Consider the following 13,301-nt stretch of genomic DNA (forward strand, 5'->3'; position numbering starts at 1 on the left):
GTTTTTGTTCCTTTCTGCCTATCTTTTGGATGACTTTTTGGTTTGATTATATATGGTATGTTTGATGTCATCTCATCTATGGTTATTTGTGATTAGTGCATCAAAAACTATTCAGAGATGGTCTCTAGAATCAGATGGAATATACTCGTGGTCGTACTTTAGCTCTTAAGAACTTGTTTTAATTTCCTTCAGGGTCCATGTGAACTTGCATACGAGCAGTTGGTTGTTCCACAGCCGAGCTTTGGACTTCAGCTTTTCACCAGCCGTGTTTTAGCAGTGCACTGCCAGGTCCCCTCTCCTTTGCTGGTCATGGGAAGTACGAGTGGCATAGCTTCCGGCAGCAGCCACCCGAAGAACAGGATGGCCGCTGACACGCGGGTAGTGGAGTAACAGAGCCAACGGAAGTAGAGGAAATAAATTTTCCAACATGTTGCTTATTCCTTAATTGTTTTTGCATTTTTTAGGCTGACATTTTGGATGTTAACCAGATATTTAAAGATTTGGCCATGATGATCCATGACCAAGGTGATATGATTGGTATGTATTACTGATTTCTTTAACTTGAAGGTGAGTTGTATTTGTGTGCAAAAACATCAGCCAGACTTACGGACCATAAACATTTTAGGAATGCCATTTTTTTTAATTGCCAAAATAACTTTTAAGCAATTTTCTTCTGTTGTCAAATTCAGAAGTTGTGGTGAGACCTCCTTGAATACTCAGCTCCATTGACTAGCCTCAGAGAAATCTGTAACTGTTTATGGATATAGCTGTCAACTTCCCAGTTCTCTGATCCAGAAACTTGTCCGATTTTTAGATGAGTAACTTGGAGAAGCCGGATTATATTTGTAGATAGTTTCAAGTGTACAAAAGTAAAAGTAGTCCAGGGAACTCCTTCATTGCCTTACTCAGGTCACATCTTAATAAACCATTCTACTCCATTTACTTTGTTAGTTGTGCTCCCGCGCTTTCTATTATACACACTTAGCATTGGTGACCATTTGTGAGTTTCATAGTTCACAGCCCTCTGCCCCAATATTCTGCAGTGTTTATGTCCAAAGTGAGCTATTCTTTTAGAAGGTTAGCACCTTTTGATACCTTGGTTGGATACTTGCAATAGTGAGTTGAACCCAGGAATGCATAACATCAGAAGTCTACTGACTGTTTAAACATCTCTGTGTGGTAAAACGCCTACTTATTCTTCTTCCTGGCAGACAGTATAGAAGCCAATGTGGAAAGCTCAGAAGTGCATGTTGAAAGAGCCACCGATCAGTTACAGCGTGCGGCTTACTATCAGGTAAAGCCAATGGAAGAGACTGGGTCATTACCGTACAGTGACACATTCAGAGCAGCGTAAGCTGGAGGCCAGTAGTCCAGAAAAATAGTCCTAGTTCCATTTTTAGCATTTTTCATTGCTTAGAAATCAAACCTTAAATAAACTTACACAGAAGCCCACCTAGCTAGCTAGCTACAAAGCTAACCCCATAGATTTTTTTTTTTACATTTTATTAGGGGCTCATACAACTCTTATCACAATCCATATGTATACATACATCAATTGTATAAAGCACATCTGTACATTCTTTTCCCTAATCATTTTCAAAGCATTTGCTCTCCACTTAAGCCCTTTGCATCAGGTCCTCTTTTCTTTTTTTCCCCCTCCCTCCATAGATTTTTTTTTTTAGGTGTTTTTTTTTTAACATTTTATTAGGGACTCATACAGCTCTTATCACAATCCATACATACATCAGTTGTATAAAGCACATCTGTACATTCATTGCCCTCATCCCCATAGATCTTATAAGGCAAATTAGATAGCCTAAAATGTTGATTGTTATTTCAACTAGTATACTAAGAGGTACATTAAAATAGGGCTTTATGGATAATTTTGGTTGACTGTTGTCACGTGGGCCCTGGTGGTATAGTGGTTATACATTGGTCTGCAATCTGTAAGGGCAGCAGTTTGAAACCACAAGCCACTTCTCAGGAGAAAGACAAAGTCTTCTACTCTTGTGAAGAGTTACAGCCTTGGAAACCCTACTCTGTGCTTCGAGGTCATTATGAATCAGAATGGCCTTGATGGCAGTGAGTGAGTGAGTTACCACGTAGATTGGGTATAGAATCATCATGTTCTTTATCTTCAAATAAAAAAAGAGGAACCCCTCATGTGGGAGAGCAGAAGTACCCTATAGGGTTTTCTGGGCTGTAATCTTAATGGAAGCAGATGTCCAGGCCTTTCTTTTGAGGTACTACTAGGTGGTTAAAACTGCTAACCTTTTGGTTATTAGCCAAACACAGCCATTTACACCTATGAGGGACCTTAGCTGTGAACAAATAGGGCTTTATCATGAAGCTGTTTCTGTAAAGTGAGATTCCAGATAGGTGCTGAAACTCAAATTTTATGACTTTTATTTGGGTCTTTATCTCAAAATATTATGAATGAGACTCTCTCCCCTCAATTTGGCTTTTTTGTTTGTTTGGTTTCAATGTTTTTTGTTTTAAATTTTAATAGTTTTATTGACATAATTCATGTACCATACAATTCAGTGGCTTAAATATATTAAAGAGTATGCATTCATCACCACAATCAATTTCAAGACAGTTTCTTCATTCTTGTACTCATTATTATTAGCTTCTCATTTTCCCCCAAATTCCTCTAAGAAGCATAACAGTAAGAAACTATTAATCTAGTTACTGTCATTATAGATTGACCTATCCTAGATTTCATATAAAGAAAATGATAGAAAAACAAACAAACAAAAACACAGAAAAGCCTCAATCCAAAAAAAGCAGAAAATAATAAGAACTAAAATTAAAAATGGGAAAACAAATGATAAGATGTCAAATTTTAACCTAACTGTATCTGCTTTAACCTGCTTTCTAATGCTCTCTGCCTGAGGGCAAGACTATTAGCATTCCTGGTCAATTGTCAGAGAGGATTCACCGGAAACTTAATCCATTTGATGCTAGAGTTGCCTTTGAAAACACAAGTGATATATTCGGGTCTAGCGATAAAGGGGAGTACTCCTGTCTGTCTGTGACTTTGACAGTGAACATGAAATTTTACGATGACTCTAAAGCTTCTAAGAACTCATGGACACACGTCCAGATGACTGATTTTGTCCATAGCTCCTGGCTGCATGCATAGCTGTCAGCAGTCCTTTGGACAGGTGTATTTGGGGACTTGGAATTAGAGCCTCCTCTCCTGCTAGCACTGGTGAGCATTGAGATTGGGGGAAGCCTCTGCATATCCTTGTGTGAGTCAAGTTAATTTTTAATTGGAAGGAGGCAGAATTATGAAGCATTCCTGGAATCTTAGCTATAACAACCAACCAAGTAACAGCCTACATTGTTTCATGAGTTACCTTCTTTACATATTTCTTTCCTCAGAAAAAATCCCGCAAGAAGATGTGTATCCTGGTGCTTGTTCTGTCGGTGGTCATTTTAATCTTGGGACTTATTATCTGGCTAGTTTCTAAATGAAGTGATTGCTTCCGAGCCGCCTTCTGCTGAGCTGTTTTCAAGAGCAAGGGTTTGGTGCGGAGTCTTGCCAGAACGAACTGATCACAAGAAGAACGCAGACACCAGAACGTCCTGTCATAATTTAGTTAGAAACTAACTACTAATTAGTCCTTGGAATTAGTGACCTACAGAGACAGTATTTATCAATTTATGTATGAATTTTATTGATTACTTAAATTAGGAGTTAAGTGGATTTTGCTTTCTCTTGTATTTTGATTGCCCTTTCTCCCAAGTATATGCTGAAGATTCCATTCTCAATGCCCTCGCTTTCCCAGGTGACACTACAGTCTTGTAATGGTATCTTTTCATGTGTGTACCAGGTTTACCTTTCTACTAGCAACCCATAGAGAAATACTTTCTGGCACCTGCATATTGGAATCTGTTGGAAACTGTATAATAAGCCAGTAATTTTTAATATTTAACATTTTAATTTGAATTTCTAAGATGCTTATTTATCTGCTTTGAAAGATGTTGGCACGGTGTGCAACTGCAAAGTTATAAAGATGTCCGTGTGATCCAGATTAAATGAGCAGGACCTATCTGAGCTGGTCAGTTGTTGGGGGACATGTTAACAAGCTGGGTTTAAAGTTTACTTCAATATCTGCTAGGCTCCTCGAGCAGTTAGTTGGTCTTTATTACACATTAAGCCATCGTGTTCCATTTGTAAAGAGGTAAATTAAATTCACTTTACTGCAGTCCACAGGATCCCTCTCCTGCCTGTAGAGGAAGGGGAACCTGGACAAAGCATGCTTTGGGAAAGCAGATAGTAATTGTTTGGAGTGATTTCATCTGTTTGATAACTGTTGTCCACTTGAGCCTCCTTGTGGATGATGAATGTGGCTGTCAAGGGCTGCTCCCTAACCCATGAGGCTTGCTTAGGCATTTGATGGGAGGGAGACTTTAAATGCTACACTGAAGTTGGTGTGACACTTAGTCTGGTGAGCCTGGAAATAAAGAAAAGGTTCATTTTTGTAAATAATACTAGTTTTGGGTAGTGACATTAAATGTACCCTAATTTATGAACAAGAGACTAATCACTCCATGCATAGGAAGACGCAACACGCACACAAATGTTTCAGTAAAAGATCGTTGTTTCAATGTTAATGTCTTCCACTCCCCCTTTTCACAGGCCTAGAGCAATTAAAGGGATCATAATTTCTTCAGTTTTCACACTAATATGGGTCGGGCCAATGATTTCAGTTCATCCTTTAGTGTAGGCGTCCTCAAACTACAGCCTGTGGGCCACATGCAGCCCACCGAAGACTTTTCTTCGGCCCACTGGGTGTTTTTGCCTCGTTTGTTTTTTTACTTCAAAATAAGATATGTGCAGTGTGCATAGGAATTTGTTCATAGTTTTTTTTTTAACTATAGTCCGGCCCTCCAGTGGGTCTGAGGGACAGTGAACAAGCCCCCCATTAAAAAAGTTTGAGGACCCCTGCTTTAGTGAATTAAAGGGTATGACTACCTGGATATGTTTATATTCCTTTCTTCCATTCTGCTTAATGCGGCTTCACATTCTTTTACTAAACTAATGTGAACAGCAGGGAAACAAGGACCCAAATGCCAAGTTTCTTTGCACTCTTGCATCATTCCACTCAACTAATACAAATAAACATTTCTAAAGCTCTTGTAGTAAGTTTTTATTAGTTAATATCCCAATGCGGTAGGTATGAAGTAATGTACTCTATCAAAAAAAATGAGACCTGTAACACTCCTTGGAGATCAGGTGCTACTGCACTCTTTTCCGTGCAAAACAGGATGGAGTTGCTGACATGTCACATTCAGATTTATATCCTTGGTCCTGCCATCATAGGCCCGTACATCTGATCCATCATTTGTAACACTCCAGGAAAGAAAGCCAACATTGTGGAAAATGATTTGAATCTGGGTAAAATAAAGTGACTACAGTTCTGTGCAATAACATTCAATCCAATGGTACTGGTAATAGTAGTCATGGGTAACAAAGATGAACTTGGCCAAGAATTTGTGGTAGTTGCCAAAGAAATTGTACATTATAGGTTCCCAAGCTTATTTGGCTGACCGCCCCATACGGGGGGGAAAAATGAGCAACCCTCTGGCAATTAAAACTTTTTGTATTATAGCCCATAATCCAGGATAAAGTGTAGGTATCTGCTTTTGCAGCCACCCCAACCCCCACCCGGATCATTCCAGCACTTCCCAGTGGGTGTGATATTATCCATTTTTGGAAACTGTGCTAGATGGTCCTAAAAATGTATTCATAGAATCATCCTAATCCATGCTTTGATTATTGTTGGAACAACATGATCCAGGAAAATGGTTCTTTTTCCCTTCATTTTAAAAAACGGTGAATGATGTAAAGGTTTACAGATCATCAGTTTTACATCCAACAATTTATGTATCTTTTGAGTCAGCTCATCACCTGCAGTCCCTCCACTTCCTGGGTTTCCTTCCTCCTCCCCTCCTAACCCTCTGGAATGTGCAGGACAGGGGTTTTGAACATCAGCTTCACACTGCAACCATGCACATACCTGTGCGCTCCTGCCCCAAGATTGTCCATTCGTCTGGAGCATCACCTGGGTGTTTTTGTGTTAGACACAGCCCAGTTGGTTCTGACTGAAGTAACTGTACAATAGAACAACACACTGCACCGTCCACACAATTTTTCTTGTGTTTGAGCCCAGTGTTGCAGCCATTGTTCCAATCCATCACATCAAGGGCCTTCCTCTTTTCTGCTTCTCTTCTCCTTTACACCGAGCATGGTGACCTTTTCCAGGGACTGTACTCCTGGTAACATGTTCAAAGTACCTGAGACTAGATCTTGCCATCCTTCCTTCTAAGGAGCATTTTGGTTGTTCTCTTGGCAGTCCATGCTACATTGAACTTTGTTTGCCAACACCATAACTCAAATGCATTGATGCTTTTTCAGTCTTCCTTATTCAAGGTCCAACATATGAAGAAATTGAAAAAACCTTATTTGGGCCAGGCACACCTTAGTCCTCAAAGTAATCTCCTTGTTTTTTAGCACTTTATTATTATATTTTTTTTTCACAAGAGAATAGCTTGTAGTTAGTTCTGGGATCGTTTGCTGGCCCTTAGGAGCATTTTCCAGTCCAGTCTGTTGGGGCACCACGCCCTGGCCCCAAAGTCCACTTTCAGCATTCCCTGGGGACCTTGCCACTCCATTCCCTTGCTGTTCCACTGCACTCCCCTAGTGATTTGCCTCGGTGTGGTGGGATCAGGTCAGGTGCAATTCCCACACTGTCTCTCCGGTGCTGTCCCCTGTATCGCCCTTAGTCACTGAGGGGCATCATTGTCTCATAGTAGGGCCAGCCATGTTGTTCTCTCTGTGGACTGGCTGCTCTACTCAGGAACATCATCCTCACGGCCTGGTGGGCCAGGCTGTGCTCCACTCTCTCCTCCTGCCCCTTCGTCTGCTCCCGTGTGCTCTGATCAGATATGTCCATCTCCCGGCTTTTTAGCACTTTAAAGGCGTCTTGTGCAGCAGAGTTGCCCAGTACAATGTGTCATTTTATCTCTTGGCTCTTGCTTCCCTGAGCATTGATTGTGGATCTAAGCAAAATTAAATCCTTCACAATTTTCATCTCTTCTCTTATTTATCATGCTCTCTATTGGTCCAGTTGTCAGGAGGATTTTTGTTTTCTTGACATTGAGTTCTGTACGGAAAGCTGCCATCCTTGATCTTCATCAGCATGTGCTTCAAGTCCTCCCTTTCAGCAAGCACGGCTGTGTCATCTGCATGTGTCAGATAGTTAAGAACCCTCCAATTCTGCTGCCACATTCTTTATGTAATCCAGTTTCTCTGGTTAATTTGCTCAGCATTCAGATTGACTAGGTATGGAGAGAGGATATAACTCTGACTTTCCCCTTCCTTGTAGTAGTCCCTTGTCTGTTTGCACAACTGCCTCTTGATTGTTCTGCATGAGCACAACATAGGGGTCTGCGTTTCCGATTCTTGTCAAGGCTGTCCATCGTCTGTTGTGGTCCATACATGCGAATGCCTTTGTATGAGTCAGCAAAGCACAAACATCTTTCCGGTAGTCTCTGCTTTGAGCCAAGATCTATCTGATACCAGCAATGGTATCATACCCTTGTTCCACGTCTTCATCTGAACCCGGCCCTGTCGGATGAGCTTCAGCAACATTGTACTTGCATGTGTTAATGCTGTTATGCTATAAACGTGCGTATCCTGTTGGGTCACCTTTCTTTGGAATGGGTACAACTGCAGATCGTTAACAGTCAGTTGGCCGGGTGGCTGTCTTCCAAAGTTCTTGGTGTAGATGGATGACAAAGTGCTTCCAGGGCTTCATCAGCTTGTTGAAATACTTCAGTTGGTATTCCATCAATTCCTGGAGGCTTGTTTTGGATAATACCTTCAGTGCAGCTCAAGAATGTTCTTGAGCATAAGCTGCTACTTCTTATGGTTGGCTGTCGGCTTTGGGGTTCTTTCTTGTACAGTGAGCCTTTGCAAAGTTCCATATTATTTTTATGTGCAACCATATTTGAGAGCCCGTGGCTTGAAGTTCAAACGCTAAATGGGTGTAGGGGACTTGGCCACTCTCAGCTTGCTGTAGGTCTTTGAGCAGGTCACTTAACCCACAGGCCTCGAGCTTTCTCAGTAAGCATCTCTTTCCCAGCTCTTGAATTCTCTGATTATAAGGATCACATGGGTTTAGGGTGACTGTGCAAATTGTACGTTCGATTCTGTATTCCTTTCCTTGAATCTCCTTCTCTCTCCGCTGTGGAACATTCTAGGAACACAGAACAAAGGTAGCATTCACTCTCCAAATGAACTAAAACTGTAGTACTGGAGAGCATCAAGTAGAACTGTCCTGCTGACCACTTCATCTGGAAATGTTCCAGAACAAGCGCTCGCTAGACCCCAGTCCCATGCTCTTAGGAGGTGGGGAAGGGCCCCTGGCAACAGCACTCACTCTAGTTCTCAGCTGAACTTCAACTGCTGTGGGCCGTTGGTGAGGAAGGTCAAGTGAAACTACCCTGCAGGCCCTGCAAAGTTAGATCCCCCAAGGCTTTTCCATACGGAGCACTTGCTATTCAGAGGTTGCCCTCAGTCGTGGGAGGAAACTTCTCTTTGTGGTCAGTAAGTGCAACCCAGGGCCCATCTTGAATTTCAGTCCATCGTGTTCTCTTAGGGCAGCGGTTCTCAACCTGGGGGTCGCGACACCCTTGGGGGTTGAGCAACCCTTTCACAGGGGTCACCCAAGTCATTAAGTAGCAAGATTACAGTTATGAAGTAGCAACAAAAGTAATTTTATGGTTTGAGGGGTCACCGCATGGTGAGGAACTATATTGAAGGGTTGCAGCATTAGGATGGTTGAGAGCCACTCACTGCCTTAGGGGTAGGGAGCTTCGATTTCCCACTTTTCCAAGCCTGTTTAGTGTACCCTCACATTTTAAAGGATTTTTATTACTGCTTTCCAGATCTACACAATATAACTACTTTAGAACTTCTTTTTAAGTAGGAAATGGTTTGATTCCCAACCCCTGGTCCTACATTTAGGCCAACTGAGTGGTTAAGTTGTTACCAAAATGAAATTTGATTCATATTGTAGCGCTCAAAAAAAAACCACAACAAAAAAGAATGTAGCACTTTTTGAAAAAGGGCAAGAACATTTTCAATGGACTGATTCAAGACCAAGTTCTTGCTAGTCCACAGAGAAATATGAGAAATTATATAGTGGTAGAGTCTGACTTTATAATCTTCCAACTTTTAAAAGGAATCTGAAAGTGAAAAGGTTTTATGTTAGATGCAATCTGCTTTTAAATCTCCATAGGTAACAGTCAAAGTTGATTCTACCGTATGACTTTTCCCCTGTTCCAGGGTATGGCACCTCAAAATTCTCCCGTAAGACCCATCATCTTGAAACTAAAGAAGCTGAGAGACCAGGAATGGTAGTGTACTACAGGCATTTAAAGGCTTGAATGAGGTGTTCAGCATGTGGCCGTTCATGGAATAATACTGGAACCCTTATAAACGAAAAGATTTATATTTTATATTCTATTGCTCTAGAAATAGATTTTTGTCCCCCCTTTATAGTTCAGCAAACTGAGTTGTAGTAAGGAGCTTGCTCATGGTCTAGTTATAAGTGACGCCAGGATTTAATCTGCAGCACTCAGCCTTCAGAAGCACAGCCACTGCCTCCCTACCCCAGTATCACTGCTAAAATCCCATCGCGTCTCACTCATCACCTTGCCCGTGAAGTCTCTCCGTAGCACTTGGAATGGCAATGTCTACTCAACCTCTTACTAGCTTCTTCCATCAGTACCTTGTGAGCGTTCCTTCATTCACCATCATGCTAAGTAAAGCCTCCTGCTTGCACTTCTATGCACCAAAATCCAAACCCTCTGCCATCGAGTTGATCCTGGTACACAACAACCCGCGAGAAGCGTGGGACAGTTCCATAAGTTTTCAAGACTGTGCATCTATAGGAGCAGAAAGTCTCACTCATCTCCCAGATGAACTGCTGCCCTTGTGCTTAGCAGCCACCGCACTACACAATATATTTTCAGGAGCTCCATTTGAGTACTCATATCAAAAATATTTTCAAAGCGTTTTCTGACATTAATATGCTTTTAAATAAAATGTCTTTAAATTCTTTTTTAGTTTTTTTTAAATGTCTTTAAATTCTAAGGAAATCTATTAATGACTAAGGAATTAATACCACTTTGTTGCAATGCTGACATCCAAAGGCAGCTGGTTCATCAGTCTTTCCATGGTGAAGGTTAAGGGTCTAGAGCTGCCCTCCAGTTTCTGGACATCAGTGGTGCCCAAACAAAGGGCATTTGCTTTATAAGGGGCTAGTTAAGCATCAGAGGTCAGTGTGAATACCAGCTGTGCTGGGAACATGAAACATGACCAAAGAATAAGGAATTGTAAAGAATTATAAGGGTAAGAATACGAGTCGTTGAAAGTTTGGCCAGCACTGAAAATAAAAATAAATCTTGTTGCCATCCAGTACATTTTGACTCCTGTTGACCCTGTATGTTAGAGTAACGGAAGGCTTTCTTGGCTCTAATCTGTAGGCAAGCAGATGGCCAGGCCTGCCTTTTGCAGTACTGCTAAGTGGGTTTTGAGTCCCCAACTACAGGTTATGACACAGCACAAACTGTGTCACAAGAACACCTGTAGTAGCACAATCACACTGCTGTCAAGTCACTGCCCACTCCTCGACCCAATCGGACAGGGTAGACCGCCTCTGTGGGTTTCCAAGACACTCGCTCTACAAGAGGAGAACTGCCGATTTTGCGCTCAGCAGCCCAGCCTGTAGCCACTCTGATACCAGAAGGGATTAAAACCCACTCACAGTGAGAAAGGCCACATGGGTGAGCTTTTTATCATTGATAGCCAGAAGTGGATGAAGCACCATCTCACACCCGAAAAGCGCATGAGACTTCCAATTTACACACAATCGCTAGGTAAAGTGCCTTGTTCTCTTTGGTTACGCTTTAAGCTTTTGTGGTGGTGGTGGTGGAGGATAAATATATCACTTCCATAGTTGTCATATTTGTAAAGTTGTGTATACATCGCCATAGACATTTCTAGGGCATCCTCCCCACTCCTGCCGTCATTATTTGCTGCTCATTATTTCCCTCCAACACCCTCCCCACCCCCACCCTGAATTCTGGCTCCACCAGATGCCGATAATTGTCTGCTTTTGCCCGTCTTGGACTTTATACTGGGAAACATGGGGGGGGGAGCGATAAAACAACCTAAGGTATTATTTTGTTTTAACATTGTGTCCTTGTGCTCAAAAGAAAGAGCCATAGAGTTTTTATTTTCTTCAGACTAGGTGTAGAATCGGTATTTTCTCCTCAGCCTAGTTTCAGTCAGATTGTAAGGCTGGAAAGGAGGATCTGACTGGGTCATCTGATGAGTGTGCTGGTAAGTTAACATCTTTGCTGCATGAGTTTATTGTGCTTTTGAAGACCTGAGGAAAAAGTGATTGTCCAAGCTCAGAGGTTTCACTTTCAGCTGAGGAAAAGGAAATTCTCCGATCTATTGCAAAGTTCTTTTTTTTATATTAAATCATTTTATTGGGGGCTCTTACAGCTCTTATCACAATCCATACACATATCCATTGTGTCGAGCACATTTGTACATGTTGCCATCAACATTTTCTACTTGAGCCCTTGATACCAGCTCATTTCCCTCTCCTCCATTTCCTCCACTCTCCCTCATGAACCCACGATAATTTATAAAAAAAAAATTTCATCTCTTACACTTACTCTTACATCTCTCTCCCTTCACCCACTTTTCTGTTGGCCATCCTCTTAGGAAGGGGTTCTAGTAGATCATTGTGATCGGTCCCCCCTCTCTCCTCCCACCTTCCCCTTCCCCTCCTGGTCTCTATTCTCATTGTGGGTCCTGGGGGGTTTATCCTGATTCCCTGTCTTGTGGGCTCGATCTGTAGCAGTGTACATGCTCTGGTCTAGTCAGATTTGTAAGGCAGAATTGAGTTCATGACAGTAGGGGGGAGGTGGAGGGGAAGCATTGAAGAACTAGAGGAAAGTTGTATGTTTCATCGGTGCTAAACTGCACCCTCACTGGCCTGTCTCTTCCTTGTGACCCTTCTGTAAGGGGATGTCCAGTTGTCTACAGATGGACTTTGGGTCTCTACTCTGTGCTCCCCCTCATTCACATTGACAAGAGTTTTTGTTCTGGGTTTTTTGATGCCTGATACCTGATCCCATCGACAACTCATCACAGGCTGGTGTGCTTCTTCCATGTGGGCTTTGTTGCTTTTCAGCTAGATGGCCCCTGGTTTATATTCAATACTTATGTTAAGTATTAAGGTAGTAGATCGACATTGGACCTCAACTACTCCCTCAATGCTAAACACTTTTCTAATAATCCAGCATTCTGTGATGCTCACCTTCCCAACACGAATGCTGAAAACAAAATGGGTGCATAAGCAAATGTGAAAAAAGCTAATGGTGCCCGGCTACCAAAGATACAGTGTCCAAAAGTTCTTTCTTTTAATATCCAAATTAATATTCTGTAGTTAAATCTTGATACCTGGGAAGTTCAAGGGCAAAATCTTTCAAACAGGCAAGTTTTGAATGTAAGAACTAAGGGACCAACCACAGGCAATGGAGAAGAAAGGAACTCTGTCAAAGAAAGGTCCCTTAAGTTGCTGTGCAATGAATGCCATCGGCTGCTTTTATAAGGAAAGAAATTGGAGGTCAGAGAATCCTGCCGCCATGTTCCTACAAAGGGAAAAAGGTGTTAGATTGTACTAACACCTAAGCTGTGAGAGAGCGCTCACTGAAAAAACCAGCCTGACAGATTTAGATTGCATTCCCACTCCTGACTTACTTCTAGGAGGAACCTGGGCAATGCCCACCGGCTGAGCTGCTCCTCAGAGATTGTAATTAATATTAAGACTCAGTATTATGAGGATGAGATGATCCAGATAAAATATATGGTGTTTGGGGTACAAAAGAGAACCCATCTCAAATATAAAGAGAACATTTATTAAGTGTTAAAAGAGACAAAGACACAGTCACATCCAGATGAGGGAGACTACCAACAAGCTTCAAATGCTATCTGGGAGATCACAATTGAGGCTGGAGAGAAATAGGGCATGGGGGAGGGGGCACAGAAAACTCAAAAGCATGAGACAATATATCAAAGTTACAGGTGGGACGACAGAAGCTGGAGAGGGACCACGATTGGGGCATACACGTTAAATAGAAGAGCTACAAGCTCTTACAAAGATTGGTCCAGGGCCTTCAGACCAAGGCAGGCAGGGTCAAACTGA

The 13,301-nt window shown here is 42.0% G+C and overlaps 1 protein-coding gene across 1 annotated transcript in view; it reads left to right on the plus strand.

Moving 5' to 3' along the window:
- Positions 1–5,147, plus strand: part of STX12 (syntaxin 12) — a 45,047-nt gene extending 39,900 nt beyond the window's left edge. The window contains exons 7-9 of the mRNA XM_075553024.1: positions 465–537; positions 1,212–1,294; positions 3,388–5,147. Coding sequence (XP_075409139.1) covers positions 465–537; positions 1,212–1,294; positions 3,388–3,480 — 249 coding nt within the window. The 3' untranslated portion in view covers positions 3,481–5,147. The remainder of the gene's footprint in view (positions 1–464; positions 538–1,211; positions 1,295–3,387) is intronic.
- Positions 5,148–13,301: the final 8,154 nt, after the last annotated feature.

Source organism: Tenrec ecaudatus, chromosome 1 (genome assembly GCF_050624435.1).
Source record: "Tenrec ecaudatus isolate mTenEca1 chromosome 1, mTenEca1.hap1, whole genome shotgun sequence".
Taxonomy (NCBI): Eukaryota; Metazoa; Chordata; class Mammalia; order Afrosoricida; family Tenrecidae; genus Tenrec; species Tenrec ecaudatus.